Raw genomic sequence first — 23219 nt, 5'->3', positions numbered from 1 at the left:
CAGTTAAGAGTTCAGGCTCCTCTTGTAACTAACCAGAGAAGCCAGCGGGCATATGTTCATTTGGTTGGTTGTTTGATGCTGCTCAGAACCCGGCTGACTTGCCCATTTTCCAAGTCATCTTAAAGCGATTCGCTTCTTTAGTGTGTGACAGCATTCTCGAGCAAGAGGCAGAGGAAGTGGTGTTACTGCAGAGCCTGCTGAGAGAACATTCCATCAGAATATTTTGATCCACATTAAAGTCATTGTCTTCTTTAATGTGCAGGTTCTTTTCAATCCTAGTTCCTTAAATGCCTGTTTGGGGAAGTTTTCTCTTAGAGAGGGACAGAAAAGGTAGAAATAACTAAGTGATCTACTCATCTCACTCAGTATACCTTCAGAATGAGGCAAAATATGTACAACTCTGTACCTTCTGCTCTATTAACTTCTAGGTCTGTTTGTAGTTTCATTCCTGGGTTTTAAGTTGCTTCAGGGCCCACACTCGTCAGATCTTGCTTTGTACCTTGAGTTTCCTCTGACAGCCTAAACCTAGGCTCCTCACCTACAGGCAGGAACCACGGGACTTGTCAGCGTTCACTCCTTTAACAAGTCTGCACATCTGCTATATGCAGAGACTTTGGGGAAAACAGATTTATAGACATAATTCCCAATTTCAAGTGTTATATTGTGCCAAGGGGAAAATAGAGATACTCGGCTGCAAGAAAAGGTAGATGATGCTGGATGACAAAAGGTAGATGCACCAGAGACCTTCCTTGGAGAAAAGAGGATGCTTCTGACTGAGGGGACACAGCAGGCATGTGAAAGAGGTGGCCTGCATGCTGAGGCTATATCACCACTGTCTGCTAGAATCATACTGTCAGCCCCAGATATAATTTTAAATTTTCTAATAGCCACGTGAAAAAAGTAAAAAAGATGGACTTTATTTTTTCTTTAATTATCCAAAATTATTTCAACATGTAACCAATATTTTAAAGTTATTGATAAGACCTCTTTATTTTTGTAGTAAGTCTTCCAAATTCGGTGTGTATATTATCTTTACACCATATTTTAATTAGGACTAGCCACATTTCAAGTGCACAGTAGCCACAGTGGACCCGGTGGCTTCTGGATTAGACACTCTGGGTCTAGAGGAGAAGTATTAATGTTGCAGTTTGGGTAGGGCAGTACCAAGGTATTGGGGCTCCAGAGATGCCTAGGGAAAGTGAGTACTCAAGTTTGGCGTCTTTGTAGTTAACACGGGGAACGGTAACATACAGTGAGACCAGACCATGGCATACCCCAGACACTTGAATTTGATCTGGTAAGTTACAGGGAACTGGGAACCCAGGGTTGAACAGGGAAGAGAAGGGCATTCTTGAGCAAGAGGGGGAAAAAGTGGTGTGACCGCAGAGCCTTCTTACAGAACATTCCCTTCGAGTATCTTGATCCACATAAATATTCAGTAGGATTGCCTCAGAGAATTACTTTGAGGGAGGGTTTCGTTCTGTTTATTTGTATAGGATCAAATTCTTGTACATGATGTTCTTAGGTAACCGATTCTTGACGTTTGATTGTCTGTTTTAGTACCCTAACAAGAAATATCCGACACAGGAGAGGAGAAAAGGTTGTCATCAATGTACCAAGTAAGTCCAGAGTGAGGCGATAGCATGGGAAAGAGACAGCTGTGGAATTGTTGTTTCATCCTGGAATCTCACCCATTTCCCTTTTTTAATTTTTAATTTAACAATACAGTATTTAAGGACAAGAATACACCATCTCCATTTATGGAAACATTTCCTGAGGATGAGGAGGCAGCAAGGGCTTCCAAGCCTGATCATATTTACATGGATGCCATGGGATTTGGGATGGGTAATTGCTGTCTTCAGGTATGGCTTCAAGTATACAGAGAGGCAGTGTGCCTTTGTCCCTTTCTGTTTACTAACTTCTTTTTTTTTTTTTTTTTTTTATAAATGTGCATTTAAAAAAGTTAACGTTTTAATCAAGTTGAACTGAAAGCCAAGTGTGCCTTTCTGAAAACTAGTGATTTTAGTAAATTCATTAGTAGCTATCTTGATGGAGAATTGACAGAATCTCCAGTTTACTGCAAATATAATTAATTGTTAATTAATTTACAGTGTGAAGTATTCCATGATGAGTCTCTAATCTTTTCTAGTGATGGATGGTCTGGCTTAGAGCTTGTAACATCATTCAGATCTGTTTGTGAAAATGAACTCTGGATGCACTCCAGTGATTTTGTGATCCAAGGGAAGGACTGTCTGGACTTGAAATTTTCATATTCAGGCAAGGCCATCTAGTGGCATAAAAAGAACTATTTAGCCACCTGTGTGTGTCTTGCCCCGGGCTAAGTCACACGGGGTAGGGTAGCCTTTCTGTGTTTACTTGATTAAAACTTTCTGTGGATCTAATGAGATGGTGGATGCCCTTGGCACAGGCATTGTGCCCAAGGACCTGGGCGGGAGGGCACAGAACCTATCAGGCAGCATGTGGGCCTGCACTAGGGTCTCAGTTGTTACTCCTCAGGTATTTGGGGAGCTCCATTCACTTCTTTTGGTCTTGGTTTTCTTATCCGTTAACAGGAAGGTTTATATTAAGGCCCCTTCTGGGTCTGACTCTAAGCTAGTATTTACTTCATTGTTTTTGTCAACAGAAGTGCTGGTTTTAATAACCCTTCGTTTGCTTAAAATCATGTTAGAACAGGAGTTAGGAGTTGCACAAATTGAAATTTTCAAATAAAAATAGAGGCTACTTGTTACTGTCTAAGGAGATTGTATCCAGTTCTAATTACTTGAAGATTAGAAATGGTGTCCTTAGAGGCCTGGAAGGGTGCAAAGCCCGGCCCCCTTCTGAGGTCACTGGGCCTCCACTCTGCCTGCTTAGCACCCAGAGGCCAAAAGCACAGAATTCCCATCATCTTGAACAGCTGCAGCATAGCCATGCACCTTCTTGCACATATAGCTCCGATGTGCTTATTTTTACTATGGATAATGAAAATTGAATGCCAGAGTCCCATTGTTCTATGCTAAATGTGTCTACATGACCATAATTTTTTTTTTTTCTGATTTTCCTGGCTTACATAGGTAGTATAAAGTGTGTCTTCCAAACAAATATAGGCCAGTAGGTTTCTTTACAAATGGTCACATTTCATAAAGGGAGCTTTTGACTTTGGCCTGTATACCTGCTTTCCTGTCTTAATTACCAGTATTTTTTTTTTTTTTTTTTTTTTTTTAAGAGCACCATTAAGATCTAGGGTTTAGTGCATGGCTTTAAAGTTGTGTCAGGGGCGCCTGGGTGGCGCAGTCGGTTAAGCGTCCGACTTCAGCCAGGTCACAATCTCGCGGTCCGTGAGTTCGAGCCCCGTGTCAGGCTCTGGGCTGATGGCTCGGAGCCTGGAGCCTGTTTCCGATTCTGTGTCTCCCTCTCTCTCTGCCCCTCCCCCGTTCATGCTCTGTCTCTCTCTGTCCCAAAAATAAATAAAAGAACGTTGAAAAAAAAAATTAAAATAAATACATAAATAAATAAAGTTGTGTCAGTGCAATGGGAGTACTGATTGCCTTTTCTTGGTTTAATATGAAACCAAGGAGCCTTGCCAGGGATAGCACAATCACTTCATTCCACCAGGATGGTCTTTCCCTTGTACTACTATACAAGTAAATGTGCTCTAATGGTGGGTAGTAACATTTTTATTGCCTGGAGATGCACTTTTCCGTCCAATTTAAGCTTTGTTGTGGATTTAGGATTAAGGTTTCTTTTTTCTCGATGGCATGTCCAAGACCGTACTTTGAATACTCCACTTAAAAAGTCGTTAGCACAGGTCATGTATGATGTATGGGAAATAAGATGAATTCCATACCTCCCCACAGAAAACCCTGTTTTGTATCTCTCAGGTGGAAAAGTAGAAACAACTTAGCAAAGTAAAGCAGAAAAAGTTTTAAAGTAATTTTTAAAGGTTAATGAAGACTTAATTGTACAAAACAAAAAAATCATTTAACCACACTCAGATTCTTGACTCTTGGGGAGTTTTTCAGGAATCGCTTAATAAGTTGGTGTACATTGTGCTAGGTTTTCCCCCTCTAAGAAAATCAGGTGGCTTCAAAACTGGGTTCTAGATAAATTTTAGAGATTCAGGTTTCCAACATCTGTTTTTCATACTTTCTCTTTTTTTCCCCTCTGTTTCCTAGTGACATTTCTTCTCCTCCTATATGATACTTTAAAAGGACACCAGAAGCCAAACCTGAATATTCATACTTTAAGGCATAAGAATTCTTTGTTTTCCTTTCCCCACTAAAGCCATTAACCATAGTCCTGTTTGATTTGAAGATAGCTCTAGAGTACTGAAGCCAGTTACTAAATAGATTTAGAATAACTAAGTCACTTCACTGTTGTAACTTAACTATTGAGTTCCAGGTGCTAATTTTCTTAAGGATACTTTACCCCTAGATTTCCCTATGAGTTGCCTAGTATATACCAGGCTGTCTAAGAGAAGCCAGTCAAAAAACTGGAGAGAAAACACTTACATTGTATCTATTTAAAGATAGAAATAACACACACACTACTATACCTCAAGAGTAACAAAAAAGGATCTAAACAAACTAAGGGATGCATATTCAGAAGAATTCAGCAGTCAAAACACTTGGGGAACATTGAGGTATTTTTAATCTCCGTCCATCTGAATGTGGCCTCTAGAGTCCCTATTTTTTAAGTATCTCACCATTTTATGAAAATAAAACTTCTTTACTCCCCCGTAGTCTCCTCTTTAGCACCCTCTTTCCTTCAAGATACACAAATTCATTTAACAAATGCTTATTAAGCACCAGGTAAGTGTCACTTTACTTCACATTTGGAATAGAGAACAGCAGGGCCCATCCCTGCCCTCAGAGAACTCACATTTTCGTGGGGATTCCCAGCTCAGAAGGGTCTAAATACTCAGCTTACTGTCTTCTGTTTTCTCACTTGCCATTTTATACTTCCCTTGCACAAGGTGATTCCTGAGTTCTCACCACATTGCAGAAACTGCCCTTGTTTTGGTTAAGAGTGACCTAATTACCAGTCCCTCTTAATCTTTATTTTAACCTTTGATAAGCTTATTCCTTGATGTCTATGATGAATTAGTTGGTAGTGACTGATTAATTGCCAGTACATTTGAATTAAAATACAGCATTGAATCATTAACAGAAATTACAGCAAGTTGTCTAAATAATTATTTTCTGTAATTAGTTACCACCCTGATGTCAATAGAATTCTGCAGGTAGGCTGTGAGTCTCGAACAGAAGTTCCTCTGAGACCTGGCTAGAACTATGGGAAATACCTGGTTGGGATTATAACAATAAACATATTCGCTCAGCTGCTTCCTCAAGGATTAAGCTCATAAATCACCTCCTGTACCAACACGAAATTCAAAATTTTCATTGTTAAATAACAGAGGACATGAAAGCTGTTCCCAGTTGGCAGTTTATACGGATGTGCTAACACAGTCATGATTTGTGTTCCCAGTCCCTTCCTTCCACTGCTCCTCACCCCAAGGCAGGCAGAACCTTTTTGGTTTCTTTCGGGTAATTGTTTTTAGATTTGTGCTAATCAGTCATGTGATGTTTTTTCTCTGCCTTACTCTTAAGTGTTCTGCTTGCCCCTCTTACGTGGGCTCCCTGTCCATCTTCAGAACGTGACCTGAGCCTTCTCCCTATTTCTCCACCCCCAGACTTTTCTTCTGGGCATCAGCCCTGGAGACCCCACCTCTTTAAAGGGCTTCTTTATCTGCTCCTGGCCTTTTACGCCCATCGTGTCTTGGTGCCTCTGCTCACTGTCTGTCGTAGGAACACCCAAGCCAAAACTCAAGTCACACTTTTGTTATCTGTACCCCACCGGCCCCCAGGGGCTGCTTGGACTTGGGTGTGCCCCTTGCACCAGCCGTGCTTGGTTCTTCCAGGTTAGTTGCAGTATTTTAACTAACTCTCTCTTCCTCTAGTTATGTCCTGTTCCAAGCTATACTTTATACTGCTGCCAGGGAACTTTGAAACCCACGCTTTTGTACCCAAATTTATATAACCCTTCAGCTATAACTGAAGTGAATGGAAAGCTATAGAGGGAAATGAGCCAGCACAAGAGGAAATGCCTTGCTGAACTCATTATTTCTCGAGTGTCTTACTTTTTTTTCCTGACATTTCAATCTTAACTTAGGAAATGGTTGTTTATATTAGTTGTGAACATGGTGAAATACCATATTTTGGCAAAATTCAACCATGACAACTTTTTAAAAACATTCTGTATTAAATGTTATTAGCAATGGAGTAACCGTGGTCCCTTTTCCAGCCATCTTCCTGGTCAGAGTAATCTTTGGGAAGGATGTTCATGATTTGTTGTTGTTAATAACTTACAATTCTTAAACAGGTAACGTTCCAAGCCTGCAGCATATCTGAGGCCAGATACCTTTATGATCAGCTGGCCACCATCTGTCCAATTGTCGTAAGTAGAAATGACATCTTACTTTAAACGCTTCTTTGTCTAGAGGGTGCTTGTGCAGAATTTGCTGACCATGTGCTATTGAAGTTCACGTAAGACTTCATTCAGAAATGAACTGACATAAATAATATACATTCAGAGCTAATGGACTAAGACTCTAAGCTGTAAGAGTTTACTGTTGCTAGTAAGACATTTGAGGGTTAAAGTGTTAAGTTTGATTGCAGCCATTTCCCCCTCCCATCCTTCACATTCTCATATGAGAGAGGGGATGATTTAAAATGCATCAAATCCGGAGCGCCTGGGTGGCTCAGTCGGTTAGGCTTCCGACTTCGGCTCAGGTCATGGTCTCACGGTCAGTGAGTTTGAGCCCCGCGTCAGGGTCTGTGCTGACAGTTCAGAGCCTGGAGCCTGCTTCGGATTCTGTGTCTCCCTCTCTCTCTCTCTGCCCCTCCTCTGCTCATGCTCTGTCTCTGTCTCAAAAGTAAATAAAAACATTTTTAAAAAATTCAAATGCATCAAATCCAAGAACTTGAGTCTCTTCTGGTGTCTTTGACTGTGAGAAGGCAGGTACAGACAGATGGAGTATAACTCCATAGGGGTTGCATAAACTGATTGTTCTAGACCAGAGATAACTGCATGGTGCTTTTCTCACCTTGTATGTGACACTTTGAACCTGCAGGTGCTGACTCTTGTTTGTTTTTAGATGGCTTTGAGTGCTGCGTCTCCTTTTTACCGAGGCTATGTGTCAGACATTGATTGTCGCTGGGGAGTGATTTCTGCATCTGTAGATGATAGAACTCGGGAGGAGAGAGGACTGGAGGTGGGAGTGATTTTCCTTAATAGCCTTTTAAATCAAGCAGGTAAAATGGGGTTATTGTAACTATTTGCCATTTTGAAAGTCTCCCTTAAATTTTTGTCTTGAGTGGGTTAGTCACATATGGGAAGAAATTGACAGGTTATCAACCTGTCTTTGATGTCCTAGTGTTTGTGTTGGGTGAATACGTGGGAAACACGATTTGGTTTGGGTGAGGAGGTTTCATCACTTGTTGATGAAATTTGTATTTGTTTCATCCTCTTCTAAAACTAGTAGTGCTATTTTTCTATATTTTGGAAGTCCGTGCTGATGGGCTGCTACTACCAGAAGGCTTTTTGGTGCTACATGAATATTTTGTATATGAAGATTTCTGCTGTGGAATCTGTTGTCAAAGATTATTTTGCCGCATTGAAAGGGGTTAGGTTTACCTAATAAGGGTAGGTTAGTGCCTCTTGTTTTATATGACTGTGCACCTCTCCCAAGCTGGAGTGTGCATCAGAACCACCTATGGACATGATTAAAACTAGTCCCCCAGGCCCATTTTCGATCTAATACACCAGTATCTCCAGAACTGGGACCGGGGCACGATTTGTAAAGCCCTCTCGAGCACCCTGGATGTTCTCCACCAGGACTGCAATACCACTGCTCTCATCTTGCTGTAAGCGTTCGTACGTTGTTCAGCAGGTTGCCGAAGGAGAGAGAAACTGTAAAGGAGAAATGATCTTAATAGCTTCGTTTTACATTAATAGGTTTGCTTCTAAACTTTGCATTTATTTTCTTAGCTTAGGAAGAATTAAAAGAAAAAAAAGTATATTTAAATCCTATCAGAACAGCTACTTAAATTACTTCCAAAATTGTTAAAAACATAATTTTCCCTAATAACTTCTCAGGATTAACTTATTTGAGGATCTTAAGGTTGGACATTTGTATGTAACTGTTATATATAAAAAATCATTTTAGTCGAACTATTTGGGGCATTAGTTTATTTCCAGAGCTTATTTTCTATGGCATTCATTTATATTTTTTTCAATTTTAGCCACTGAAGAACAATAGCTATAGGATCAGTAAATCCCGATATGATTCAATAGACAGTTATTTATCTGAGTGTGGGGAGAAATACAATGACATCGACTTGACAATTGATAAAGAAATCTACGAACAGCTGCTGCAGGAAGGTGAGTAGCCACTCGTGTTCTCCAGATTTGATTGTACACCTTTAGTTCTTCAAAATTCTTTACAACTCTTTGCCGACCCCTGGTTTCTGTTCCTGGTGTGAAGTCTATAACTTGTCTTATTTGGCTGCCTGTTCCTAAAGTTTCAAGTTTCTAATTCTGAGATCTTCTTGGCTTTTAGCAAAGGAACTTACTTTGGAGGTCTGTATCTAGGTCCACACCAGTGCCCCAACCAGGCATTGTGTAAGTAGCAAATAAAACTCTGGCGTGTGCTCAGGGTCTGTAGAATAAAACTGTGGGTGACATACAGAGACCGAACTAACCAGCCACTTCCTAAGCTTCTCAGTGCCCTCTCTTCACACCTGCTGAGCTGTCCTGTCTCCTGACTGGACGTAGACACGGTGGAGCCTACAGCTTTGATGGGAGTCCTGTGTAATCTCTTGACAGGCATTGATCATCTCCTGGCTCAGCATGTCGCTCATCTCTTCATCAGAGACCCACTGACTCTATTTGAAGAGAAAATACACTTGGATGATGCCAATGAATCAGACCATTTTGAGGTATCTCCTCTAATTTTTTTTTTAATGTTTGTTTGTTTTTGGGAGAGAGACAGAGTGTGAGCAGGTGAGGGGCAGAGAGAGAGAGACAAACACACACACACACACACACACACAGAATCTGAAGTAGGCTCTAGGATCTGAGCTGTCAGCACAGAGCCTGACGTGGGGCTTGAACTATTGAACCACGAGATCATGACCTGAGCCGAAGTCAGACGCTTAACTGACTGAGCCATCCAGGCGCCCCATCTCCTCTGTTTTAAATGCATTTCACTTCACTAACCAAGATGGAGGTCATTTTCTGTACCTGTGTACAGCTAGTAATAGGAGAAATGTCCTATGCCTTTCATTATCTAGTGCAGTAAAGAATTAAGAAATTTTAAGTTGGTTTAAAGTACCCTATTTTAGGATTCTGACTGGTTATATCTCTGGTTCTGCATTTTTTTCAATATTTTCTCTTGCTTGCATAAACGTGAAAAATTCAAACATGACACATGAAAAGATGGCTTCAGTTATTTCTGTGCTGCCAGCATATCACCCAACTTTTGTTAAATGTTTGTTTACCTAACAGGTCACACACCAAGAAAATCTCAAATGGTACCTTTTTGTATTTGTAAATTAAAGAGTACTTGGTATTAACAGTGAATAATCATCCCTTAATAAAGACCAAACCATCTTAATATTTTACTGGACATATGGAAAATTGGTTTTATTTTCCGTTTGTTTGATTTTATATAGAACATTCAGTCCACAAATTGGCAGACAATGAGATTTAAGCCCCCTCCTCCAAACTCTGACATTGGATGGAGAGTAGAATTCCGACCCATGGAGGTAAGATACACTTGGGCAGGAAGTGACTTAAATATACCCGTCCTCTGCCCATCACCCTTCTGATGCTCTTCTCAAAGGTTCTTGGAAGGACATTCAAATCAAGTTTGTGCTTGATAAAAGCAGGTCTAAAAGCTAAGGTGGATTGATTTCTGAGAAGAGATTGTGGGCAGAGGGCTTCAAGCCCTGGGTGGGGGAAGTCGGAGCTGGCTTGGGAATGACATGATCTGAGGAGGGGCCTGTAGGGAAGAGCATGTTTATGTGGTTGGTCCATAACTTTTCTGGGTTCCTGCTTGTGTAGGTTCAGTTAACAGACTTTGAGAACTCTGCATATGTGGTGTTTGTGGTGCTGCTTACAAGAGTGATCCTTTCATACAAACTGGATTTTCTCATTCCACTATCAAAGGTAAGAATGTGTTTGAGGGCAGTGATCAGTCTAGGTATCTATGGATTATCTATGGCTCGTTTACATATAATATTTTAAATCTGACCTCATTTTGAATTTTCACCATTTAGAATAAGATTCTTCTCCCTCCACTCTATTCTCTTTTCCTTTTAAACCTAAGCTTAGGCTGTAGATTTTGGTACTGCACTGGTGGAGATTCCTCAAAAACAAAGTGCTAACACTAGCTCCTTTGCCCATTTGAAAGAGATTTGGGGTTGCTTTTGAATAACCACTTTTATAGAGGCTTTCAATTCAGGGTGATGGTTAGAATCCACATATTGATTTCATTTTCCCCCAAATGCCACTTTAGTGACCATCTTAAAACTGAGAGGGCAATGTATAACTACAGGGAAGGGTCACGTCGGTGGAATAAACTGGAGGTGTTTCTGGACAATGTAGATGGGACTATCAGAAAAACAACTAATAGTTAATCAGCTTCAGCCCAACAAAACCAAAAAAGGAGCTCTCTGGAAGCAGTTTCCCAGCAAAGCCTTGGAACAATTTCAGGCCATGAGGCAGCAGCTAACTAACTAGAAACCTTTGGTTCTGGGGCCACTCGGTCTCTGGCCACAGAAAGTGTCTGGGAAAGGTGGTTGGGCCCAGTGAGGGTTCTGCTGAGGTTTTATTTCCAGAGAAAGGAGAAGGATAGCAGCCCTGTCAGAGCAAGCATGGAAGAAAGAAATAAATGCCTAACTCAGCATCTGATCCCACCTCACTGCCTACTCCCTCCATCAGGTGGGACTTGTCCCGCCCACACACCCTGAGGGAAGTTTTGGCCATCAGCCTATCTCTGCCTGCTCTGAATGCCCAGGCCAAAAGTAAGCCACAGAATTGTGTGAGTCCATTTGCCCATATGGGTGTCCCTGCCAAGAGGGATCAGCCCATATAAGGAAAATTCCCTGTAAGCTACCTGCCTAAGCCTTTGTTAACAAGTATGAATAGATGTCTGAAAGTCCATAGAAAATGGGTAACTTTTAATAGCCTTAAAGGGCCCAGCTGGGTTTACAGAATGCCTTCTCCTCAGTGAACTAGTTAATTAAAGAAAAACGGAAGAATTCTTAAATGCTAATTAGTGCCCTTGAAAAAATTCTAGAGAAGAGTCATGTGTGTAAAATAAGCAAGCGTATGGACCAGAGAGCATTTGGAGAAGAGTTCTTAAAAAAAGCTACACTTTTAAAACTTCATATATTCACCAGTAGAGCCCATGTTACTGAAGATCCTAGTTAATGATTTGGGAAACCAAATTGAGATTTATCTCAGAATGACAAAGAAACGGAAATTATGGAAAAACTGAAACATGGAGAATTGCTCTGGAAAGTTGAATGTTTGTAATACTTAGGAGAAATGATCTATATAAAAAATGGGATCCAGTAATCAGAGAAATAGAAATTTCTCTGACTGAAAGAGTCCATTAAGGGTGAAACAACTATTTAAAGAACCCAAATCTAGGAATTTCTGAATCCTAAAGAAGGAAATCAACCATTTGAACAGGAGAGAGAATTCAGATTGGATAGCTACCAAGAGGAAAAGAAACTAGTTGATCTCCTTCCTCATCTACAACATCAAATGCTAAGAGATGGAGAAAAGTTCACAGAATCCATAGAGGTAAAGAAAACAATTCTATTCCCAAACTTCAAAATCCAGGCTATTCCTCAATAGATTATTAGAGCTAAAAGCATGCCAGAACTCTTACCAACTGAGGGGAAAGTGGAAGGAGATTTATAGTAGGTATCCTTTAATGCTTGACATTTAGAGAATTTCATAACAAAGCAAGAAAAACTAATAGTATAGAAGTAAGATTTTTTACCTCTAACCTGCTAGTTTAAAAGGATGGGAAAAGAACGAAGAACTTCCCAGTGCTAATGAACAAAAATTTGGGGTGGGACTAACCACATTCAGAGTGGTAAGACAGTATAGCCCAGAGAACATAAAATGATGAAAGTAAGATAAAAACAAATTTGAATAGACTATTCTACTAAAAAGCTAAAACAGATGATAGAAAGTAACAGCATAAGTAGGGTGTTTGCCTACCTAAAACAAGGACAAGTGTGGAAAACAAAGGGCTAGGTAATAACCTTTAAAGAGATAGTAGAAATAAGAAACTAATAACAAAATTTGAGAATTAAGTATTAAATGAAATAGAGAAAGCAGTTTTCTGTATTCTTCCAAGATAATGTTAGAGTTTTGTTGTTGTTATTCCTTTAACTATAGCAGACATTTCTTAAGGAGCATGAAAGAATTTAAAGGCACTGTAGTGTGGTGTCTCTGATGTGGCTGCATTATGAGCATTAAATTCATAAATCACTTGTATTCCTTACTGGCTTTTTAAGCTGAGCAAAGGTGCTACCATCACCGTGCCTCCATTTGCATGTGTAGAAGTGGGCTACACGGCTGTTGTAAGAACATGTGGGATTCATGGAGGTAAATCACTTAGAGTGCCTTGTCTGTTACTCACTAACTGACAGGCCATATGATCAGAGAATGAGAATAAAAGACTAAAGTAAACCTAAGCAGTCAAACTGAGAATCTGAAGTGCAGTAGTACAGTATACTTGTAAGAGAAATTCAGAAAAGCAAAAATTAAAATAGTCCTTTATGAACTTTGATCAAGGCTAAGAAAAAATTTTAGAAAAGAAAATCCATTTGTAGCCATGATGGAATTTTAGACTGTTATTTGGATATGTTTCTAGAAGTGTCTAGATTATTCAGAATGTCATGTATCTTAAACATGACAACAGAAATTGAGTATGGGAGACAGGCTCAGTAATCAAAGACTTGGCACTATCCATCTAGTTCAACAAGACCCTTTAACTTGTACATGTTAAGATTCTCCTAAAATTTCATTATGGGAAATAAAGTACTACTTTAAAAGCTCTACTTTAAGGGTCTTAAAAAGTCATTGGAAAAATAAAGAATTGACAATAAAGATGTTTTTGTACGTGGAGACAAATGAAAATGAAATTACACAATGGTCCAAATTTGGGGGACAGAGTGAAAAGGAGGAAAAGTTATAAGAAGGAAATTCACAGCAATGCAGGCCTACCTCAAGAAACAAAAATTTCAAAGAGCCTTACATCTAAATGGCCTAGAAAAAAGGAGAACAAAGCCCGAAGTTAGAAGGAGGAAGGAGCAGAGCAGAAATAAATTAAATGGACACTAAAAAAATAGAAAAGATCAATGAAACAAGAACTGGCTCTTCAAAAAATAAATGAAATTTAAACACCTTTAGATTCCTCAAGAAAAAGGACACAAGTAAGTAAAAGAGAAAATGAGAAGTAACAGCTGACATCACAGAAAGGACTATGAGAGACTACAACAGAAAATTACATGCCAACAAATTGGACAACCAAGAAGAAATGGAATACATTCCTAGAAACAGAATCTTCCAAAACTCTATCAGGAAGAGCTAGAAAATGTGAACAGACCAAATACTACTAATGGCATTGAATTGGTAATGCAAAAACTCAGAAGTCCAGGACCAGATGGATTTACAGGTGAATTCTACCAAACATTTAAGGAAGAGTTCATACTTGTTCTCCTCAAACTGTTCCAAAAAATAGAAGAGGAAGGAGAGCTTCCGAATACATTATATTATCAAAACCAGGTGAAGATACTGTAGGCTCATACCTTTTGATGAACAAAATCTGAAAGTTCTCAACAAAATATTAGCAAATTATATTCAACAACGTATTGAAAGGATCATTCACCACAATCAAGTGAGATTTATTCTGGGGATGCAGGCTGGTTCAGTAGTTGCAAATTAATTAATGTGATAGACCACATTAACAGAGAACAATAAAAATCTTTATTTTAGTAGATACAGGAAAAAAAAATTGGACAAAATTCAACATCCATTCATGAACACTCCCAGTAAAGTGGGTTGAGGGGGAACATACCTCAACATAGTAAAGGCCATGTATGGAAAATCCACAGCTAATATCTTAGTTGGTGATGAAAAATTGAGAGCTTTTCCTCTAAGATCAGGAACAAGACTTAGTCAACATAGTCCTGGAAGTCCTCCTAGTCCTAATAGTTGACAAGAAAAAGAAATCAAAGGCATTTGAATTGGTAATGAATGAGTAAAACTCATTATTTGCAGATGACATGATACTATGTAGAAAACTCTAAAGAGCCCACCAGAAAAACCTATTTGAAATAATAAATGATTTCAGTAAAGCTGCAGGATACAAAGTCTGTTGCATTTCTATACACTAATAACCAAGTAGCAGAAAGAAAACAATTTTATATTCAGTTAAACCAAAAAAAATAAAATATCTAGAAATAAACTTAGCCAAGGAGGTGAAAAACCTATACTCTTGATGGAAGAAATTGAAGATGACACTAAGAAATAGAAAGACATACCAGGCTTATGGACTGGAAGAATATTGTTAAAATATCTCTACTACCCATAGCAACCTGCAGATTCAATAAACCCCTATCAAAATACCAACAGTATTTTTCATAGAACTAGAATAACCCTAGAATTGTATGGAACCAAACCAAACCAAACCAAAAAAAAAAAAAAAAAAAAAAAAAACAACTTCCCCCAAATAGCCAAAACAGTCTTGAGAAAGAGCAAAGCTGGAGGTAACACAATTCCAGATTCCAAGATGACATATTACAAAGCTATTGTAATTGAAACAGTAAGGTATACTGGCCCAAAAATAGACATATAGGTGAATGGAACAGAATAGAGAGGTCCAAAATAAACCCATTCTTATGCAATCTATGACAAAAAAAGAGACAAGAATATACAGGAAAAGGCAGTCTTCTCAACAAACGGTGTTGGGAAAACTGGAATTTCTTACCTTATACACAAAAATCAGCTCAACAAGGATTAAAGACCTAAATGTGAGACCTGAAACCATAAAACTCAGAAGAAAGCATAAGTATTAATCTTTGACATGTACTGTTAGCAATATTTGTCTAGATTTGTCTCCTCTGGCAAAGAAAAGCCAAAGACAACTATTGGGATTACCTCAAAATAAAAAGCTTTTGCATAGAAAAAAAAGTCATCAGCAAAACAAAAAGGCAACCTACTGAATAGGGGAATATATCTGCAAATGATATATGTGATAAGGGTTTAATATCCAAAATATATTTAAAAATCTCACCAAAAGAGGGGTGCCTGGGTGGCTCAATCGGTTAAGTGTCTAACTCTTGATTTTTCGCTCAGGTTGTGATCTCACAGTTCATGGGATCGAGCCCCACATCAGGCTCTGTGCTGACAGTGCAGAGCCTGCTTGGGATTCTCTCTCTCTCCCTCTCACCCTGCCTCTCCTGCTTGTGTGCGCTCTTCCTTGCTCTCTTTCAAGATAAATAAACTTAAAAAGAAAAAAAAAAAACACCCACTTCAAATCTATCTGATTAAAAAATGGACAGAGGACCTGAATAGACATCTTTCCAAAGAAGACATACAGATGGCCAACAGACATGAAAAATTCTTCAGCATCACTAATTATCAGGGAAATACAAATGAAAACCACAGTGAGATACCACTTTACCCCTGTCAAATGGCTAGAATTAAAAAGACAAGAAATAACAATGTTGGCAAGGATGTGGAGAAAAAGGAACCCTTGTGCACTCTTGGTGGGAATGCAAATTGGTGCAGCCACTATGGAAAACAGTATGGAGGTTCCTCAAAAAATTAAAAATAGAATTACCATATGATTCAGTTAATTCAACTGTTGGGTATTTACCCAAAGAACATGAAAATATTAATTCAAAAAGATACATACCCCTACTATGTTTATTGCAGTATTATTTACAGTAGCCAAGATACAGATGCAATTCAAGTGCCCAATAGATGGATTAAAGATGTGGTATATACATATACAATGGAATATTGCTCAGCCATAAAAAAGAATGAGGTCTTGCCATTTGCAACAATGTGGATGGACCTAGAGAGTATTATCCCTAAATCAGAGAAAGACAAATACCTTATGATTTCATTTCTGTGTGGAATCCAAAAAAGCAAAATGAACAAAAAACAGACCCATAAATACAGAGAACTGATGGTTGCCAAAGGGGAGGGAGTGGGGAAGTGAGTAAATGGGGAAGGACAGTGGGAGGTATAGGCTCCAGTTATGGGATAAGTCACCGGGATGAAAGATAGAAGCATAGAGAATATAGTCAATGATACTGTAATAGTATCATATGGTGACAGACGGGAGCTATACTTGCAGTGAACACAGCACAACAGTTGTTGCATCACTGTGTTGTACACTGGAAACTAACATAACATTATGTGTCACCGATGCTTTGATAGAAAATAAAGACACTGATACTCGGGACCCATAGTCAAAAGCTCCGATTTAACTGGTCTGGTGTGTGGCCTGGGCATACCACATGACCTAGCAGTCTTCTGGGTATGTACTTCTTAAAGAAAATATTGGGGCTCATGAATAGTTGATGTGGCCAGAACTACCTGATTGAACCCTCTCTTCTTAGAGCGCTAAACATACTGGTGACCCTCTGTTCTTAGAGGACTAATCTTATTCCAGATCTGACTACCTATCAACTCTTTTCCTTTCCTCACCAGTGAGGAAAGCAAAACCCTAGTGGTAGGGAAGGCATAGCACTGAGCCAGAAGTTCTCTGGGTTCTTTTGCTTTTTGTAACCCTGGCATCTTGTGTGAGTCACTGTGCTGTGTGAAGAGAACCAACCACCTGCCCTCCACAGATTTCTTACAAGGTTCAGTCACAAAGGTATTTTGAAATGCAGACAGCCTATGTGAATTTAAGTTTTTGTTGTGATTTTTTTTAAAGTAAACTTCTCTTAAAGTTTTCTCATTCTTACTAAAAAGCACATACTAATCTGTGTTGGAATGACCCAGGCCCTACAAAAAAGTGAAGTCTCTTGTTCCAACCAGAAAGCATTGAAGGTGAAAGTAGAATTCTGAGGGGGTGAGTCTTAATTGCAAAAGCAAGGAAGGCACCACCCCTTCTCTGTTGGATGAAGAATGTTCTGATGTAGCCGTGATTATTTTTCTCCCTTAGGTTGATGAAAACATGAAAGTTGCACAGAAACGAGATGCTGTCTTGCGGGGAATGTTTTATTTCAGGAAAGATATTTGCAAAGGTATTCATTCTCTTGGATTTCTAGGGTCACTCATTTTATTTTTATTTTCTAAGTGTTTATCTTGAGAGAAGTGGTGCCAGCCAGGGAGGGGCAAACAGAGGGGGAGAGAGAATCCCAAGCTGGCCCTGGGCTGTTAGCACCAAGTCCAACATGGGGCTCGATCCCATGAACCCTGAGATCATGACCTGCGCTGAAATCAAGAGTCGGATGTTGACCCTACTGAGCCAGCCAGGCACCCCAGGGTCACCCACTCTAGGCTTTCACAAGCCCCTAAAGCTCCTCCATCCTTTCATCTGGCAGGTGGGAACACTGTGGTGGATGGCTACGGGAAGGTCCAGAACACCTCGGAACTGACCACGGAGGACTACACCCTGATGAGCATAGACACCATCATCAACGGGAAGGTAGACGCCCTGCCCATTGCACCTCACCACCTGCACCAGTGGGCAGGGCACTAATTATGTGTCCCGCTTCTCCTAGGAGGGTGTGTTTCCTGGGCTGATCCCGATTCTGAACTCTTACCTTGAAAACATGGAGGTGGATGTGGACACTAGATGTAGTATTCTGAACTACCTAAAGCTAATTAAGAAGAGAGCATCTGGTATGGTATCCTTTGCTTTTGTTTGAAATCTTAATGGAGGCAGAATCTCAAAATCTTACAATATTGTTTCTTAATGTAGTCTTTTCAAATATACCATATTTTATCAGTGTATTTTTCACATTGAGGTCTCTGCAGGAGACACCTTATAATCATTGACATTTTAATTATAAGAACTTTTTTGTCTTACTAGTTCATAAAGCAGTGGTGCATCTTTAAGTTGATGGCATCTTGGACAATGAAATACAGTATCTAAATTGCCTTTTAGTCATTTATGGGAAGCTGTATTTGTTGGACATCATCATCAACAGCTCTATAGGGCTAAGTAACTCTAGGTTAAATAAGTGACAGCCACGATGTCTGCTTCTTCAGCCACCTTGCATACAGTGAGCACCCCAGAATCCTCTTTTTTGTTTTGAGATCACATTGACCAACCATGCCTACCAAGGGCCCAGCACAAGGGAACTGTCAGCTGTGAATAAGAATAACAATGTCATCTACATTTCACTTGAGGCTTCCATAAACTTCCTGGAGTCTCAAAGGATACACACTCCAAAGATGATGTATCTGCCAATCTCTCCCTTCATTCTTAACTATTCCTTATTTTTTTCACCTCTTTGATCAAAGATGGTTCTGGGACCTCCATACCCTACAGTGCCTGCACCAGTCGCAGCTCTTCAGCTAAACAGGAGGACATGTGCTCCAGTACATGTGTTAGTTCCCTTTTTTGATTTCTTTCCAGTTTTTTTTGAGGAATAATGGACATGGATCCCTGTGTGAGTTTAAGGTACACAGCATGACGGCTTGATTTACATATATTGTGAAATGATTACCACCCTAGTTAAGACCATCTTCTCGTATAGACAGAATGAAAAGAAAATGTCCCCTTGTCTGAGAACTTTGATCTGCTCACTCCCCAGCTTGCCTGTCACACAGCAGGCAGTGTTAGCTCTAGTCCTCGTCTTTGTGACATGCTAGTGGCTCCCCATTTCTGAAGAGGTGGCTGTGTCCCCAAGTGGGTGCATCTAACCTTGGGATGCATGTGTTCTAGTTACCTGCCTGCAACCTAAAATTCTTCCCCTGGAGTAATTCTTCTGGAAAACCTTTCTCCCCACCCTCTGGTGGGTACACCAGGAGGTCATACTGATTTTTCTTCAGGATTGTGTTTATGCTGGTCATTAAGTGGCAAGTTAACAAAACAAAACAAACACACTTCTCTTATGTTGTCTTAATTTTTTCCCCCCAGGAGAACTAATGACAGTTGCCCGATGGATGAGAGAGTTTATCTCAAACCATCCTGACTATAAGGGAGACAGTGTAATCACTGATGAAATGAACTATAGCCTCATCTTAAAGTGTAACCAAATTGCAGACGAATTGTGTGAGTGTCCGGAGTTACTTGGACCAGCGTTTAGGAAAGTAAAATACAGTGGAAGTAAAACGGACCCTTCCAACTGACCTTCTGTAGAAGGAAAAACACATTGCTGTTTTATTGAAAACTGACCGTGTGATGCTCTGCCCATGAGTAGTATGAAGATCAAGTTCCAGAACAGCCCTGTGTCTTGGGCCGCTCGGCCTGAAATGGATTTAGAGGCTTCCCTTCAGTAGGTAAATCTAGAGTTTATACAGTGTACGTGTACATAGTAAAGTATTTTTATGATTAACAACGTATTTTAATAACCTTGTATCTAAAGTCACTGTGAACTGGCTTGTACATTTTCTTCCTCTGGAACACCTATTGACTAAACAGTTTTGTAAATGTAACGTACTGGTGACTGTACTATACCTGCATTCCAGAGTTGAAGGCGTTTACTGTAAATTTTTGGTTTTTTTAAAGCCTTTACCAGGGACCTGATTCACTGAAATTTATCCCTTCATTTTAAAAACAGGTGGCCTTGTGAATTCTCTGAGTCGTCTCCTTTGTTGTATAGTTAAAATCACTATTGAATCCATTGAAATGCTTCAAGGGTAATCTATGTTGTTTCTTTTATAATTGGAATAGTTAATAGGTTGGTCACCCTCCCTCAAGCTTTCACCTCTAAAGTCCATTGAACTGAAGGTACTTTTTTTTCTTTAAATTTGCTGATTTAGGCATTAGGAGACTGGTATCCCTAGTTCACCTGTGGTGATTAGGGAAAGTGATTTTGTTTGTTTTTTAAAGGGCAGAATTGTTTGTCCTCCTGTACACACCAAGAGTAATGTCAGCAATGGCACCAGCCCTTGTGTTGTGGCCCATGGGGATTCAGATTGCTGCTATCTACTTACATTTTCAAACCAAATGCAGTTTCTGAAATTTTTGTTCTGTTACTCTTTATCTGGTTTCCAGTAAGCATATTGACATTCTTCCAAAAACCATTCTAGATTTTACCAAGGGAATATTCTACATAATGCTTATCTTCTCTGTGAAAATCATAAATGAATCATGATGTGCACTAAGTTTTGTGAATCAGGACCCTACATGTTTAATTATAAATAATTTAAGTTTACACAATTGTCATTAGTGCATTCTGTTAAAGGTTTTTTTCCCCAATTAGTTAAGTCCTAACTGCTTCTGAAATAACTATGTATAGTAGATGATGCAAACCTTTCTAGGCCTAAACACTTAAACTGTAATGCTAATTTTAACAAATTGCGATAAAGCTGCTTCAGCTAAGCCTGTGTATGTATAAATACTAGGGTTTGTGCTATGTTTCATACATGTATTTTGGAGGATTAAAGAATGCCTGTTTTTTCATTTGCAGTTTGCTTGTGTAAATCAGGATGTAAAAAGGCAGATGAACTAAATGTGGTATGAGGAAATAAAACATGGAATTAGCATTCTGAAAACTCTTGAATGTGTGAGTTCCACAACTAACTGCAGCATGATGGGGATCAGAATTAGCCCAGATCTTCTGTGACGGTTACTTGTTTCAGTCCTCAGATGTCTTTAGAAAGAAGCCTGCTCTCAAAGGGGAGGGACTTGCTCAATGGCTGAAAGAACCACTGGAAGCGGCTTTCAGGCTGGTCACACGGAGCAATACTGGGTCACCTAGGTGCTGTGGGCACTCGAAGCTGGAGACCAAGGACTGAATCAATAAGCCCGACCGGGAGCTGTTGTCAACTCGTATCTTTGGATCAGCATCTCTCTCCTACCCCCGCCCCTTGTAATGTAATGATGTCCTTCATCTGGTCAGTTCACTTTTCTCACTGATGACTTTATCTGAATGACTCTAGGGCAGGACTTGTCAGACTAATCTGCATACGGATGTGTAGGGGTCTTGGTAAAGTGCACATTCTGGCTCAGCGGGCCTGGGATGGGGCCCATGTTCCCCTACTTCTAGCAAACTCCCAGGAGACATGACTACTGCTCTGTGGGCCACATTGAGTAAAAAGGACTTCGATCACGTTCTGGACCTCCGTTATAGACATGTCCGTTTAGGTCTCAAATGACACTTGTTTCTAATTCTAATGTGTTGTACCTAGATTTTTCTCTTACTGAAACCCAGAACATAGAAAGTAACACCACCCTTCCTGAGCTTTACCCTCCCTGGATGCAACAGACAACTCAGGATTTGGGGCACAGGACGATAAGCATTGAGAAGAGCAAAAAGGGCTTTCTCCCTATTTGGGCTCATCCACAGCTGTTTCTGACTCTCAGATCCTCACTTAGAGTATAACTGGATTTACTTAACCCAAAGTCTAGTTTCCAGCCCATGAGGTCTCCTGGATCACTAAGAGGCCTGCTTCTAGTCCCAGGTTGCCCCTGCCCCTGCCATCTGGCTTATTCCTGAGGCTGTTGATGAGCCTTTCCATTAAAAAGGGAGAAAGCCTGCCTTGGCGACTTCTTTCTAAACCACCTCCACAAACATTAATCATGAGACATGTGGACATCCAGGATGGGGTGTGGGTTTAGATAAGGGGCCCTTTTCAGAACAATGAAAAGGGTGCCTAATTGCAAGATTTTTATAGATGCTAACAAGCTTTTCATTTAAGTTAAAGCTTCCTTCCCTTTCCTTGTTAAACCATCTCAGTTTTACCAGCTGCTCTCTCTTCCATTATGCTTTTGTGTAAATTCCCTATAAACACTTCTGAACATACATGCCAAAGGATACTTAGGAAATGTGAATTAGAAGAGAATCTGATGAAGTCGGGTTTGGAAACACGGAGACTGTGGTAGGCAACCTTGACTGGGAAAAATACACTCTTCAGACTATTCATGTTTTCTTGGTAAGATTGAAACTAGCTGGATAATTCCTAAAGCCCCATTCTCTTAACATCACAAAGGTAAGTATGGAAGATGTATTAACATATACCAATGGTGCATCCAGCTTTGTTCTGATTTCAAACTATATTACAAAGCTGTAGTAATCCAAATAGTATGATATTTGGCATAAAAGCACAGATTGATGAAACAGACTAACGCTGCCCCCCAAAAAAAACCCCATGCATATATGGTTAATTTATGGCAAAAGAGCCAAGAATGTACCATGGGAAAAGGACCATCTCTTAGATAAATGGTGTTGGGAATACTGGCTAGCCACATGCAAAAGAAAAAACTAGACTACTGTTTTGCACCAAACACAAAAATTAATGAAAGACTAGACTTTCTGGTCCAACACGACATGGTGATGGAAAACCCTGAATTCACTTTCCGGGGACACATCAAATTTATGCCTATATATATATATAACAATGCTCCCTGAAGACCCGGGTTGACTGAGCAGCTGTAGCACAAAAGACCACAGAGAGAACAGTGAGGGAGAGATACCCAGTAATGAAAGGCACCCCCACCCCCTATTCTGGGAGCTGCAGTGGGGAGAGAGAGTACTGAGGAGCAGGGACCAGGTTTGTCTTCCCGGGGGCAGAAAAAAGCTGTGGTTTAAAAAGGCAACCAGAATATAAAAGCTCTCTCCCTCGAACTCTGCCAAATGGGGCTGCTGCTGGAACTCTCGGTTGGAGCCTGGTGAGCACCACAGTTGTCATTCCCCTTCCACATCAGTAGCATGGACAGGTGCAGGTCCAGAGATCCTAGCCAGCCCACTGCCTCAGAGTCCCAACCCCAAGCTCACACCACACCCAGTCATTGCACCAAAGTGGCCCCAGTGGGGCACACACCAGGATACTCGCAATGAACACACACACAGCTCTAGCCATCTCACCAAAGTGACCCAGGCACAAAGCATCTCGAAACATTTCAAAACATCCCAGCTTTGCACTCTCTCAGCTCCCCATACCTTGCCAGGGCACCTAACCTGCACTCACCTTGGCTCCAGCCACCCTGCCAGGACACTCCC

At 40.2% G+C, this 23219-nt stretch overlaps 1 protein-coding gene across 1 annotated transcript in view; it reads left to right on the top strand.

Moving 5' to 3' along the window:
* GCLC (glutamate-cysteine ligase catalytic subunit) overlaps positions 1 to 20772 on the top strand; it is a 50671-nt gene extending 29899 nt beyond the window's left edge. The window contains exons 5-16 of the mRNA XM_043591662.1: positions 1561 to 1619; positions 1729 to 1862; positions 6382 to 6456; positions 7157 to 7273; positions 8304 to 8442; positions 8887 to 8999; positions 9735 to 9827; positions 10126 to 10230; positions 17267 to 17348; positions 17649 to 17752; positions 17829 to 17949; positions 19193 to 20772. Coding sequence (XP_043447597.1) covers positions 1561 to 1619; positions 1729 to 1862; positions 6382 to 6456; positions 7157 to 7273; positions 8304 to 8442; positions 8887 to 8999; positions 9735 to 9827; positions 10126 to 10230; positions 17267 to 17348; positions 17649 to 17752; positions 17829 to 17949; positions 19193 to 19404 — 1354 coding nt within the window. The 3' untranslated portion in view covers positions 19405 to 20772. The remainder of the gene's footprint in view (positions 1 to 1560; positions 1620 to 1728; positions 1863 to 6381; positions 6457 to 7156; positions 7274 to 8303; positions 8443 to 8886; positions 9000 to 9734; positions 9828 to 10125; positions 10231 to 17266; positions 17349 to 17648; positions 17753 to 17828; positions 17950 to 19192) is intronic.
* Positions 20773 to 23219: the final 2447 nt, after the last annotated feature.

Source organism: Prionailurus bengalensis, chromosome B2 (genome assembly GCF_016509475.1).
Source record: "Prionailurus bengalensis isolate Pbe53 chromosome B2, Fcat_Pben_1.1_paternal_pri, whole genome shotgun sequence".
In the NCBI taxonomy this organism is placed as follows: Eukaryota; Metazoa; Chordata; class Mammalia; order Carnivora; family Felidae; genus Prionailurus; species Prionailurus bengalensis.
The sequence above is the reverse complement of the archived record's forward strand: the minus strand, read 5'-3'. Positions and strand labels throughout refer to the sequence as shown.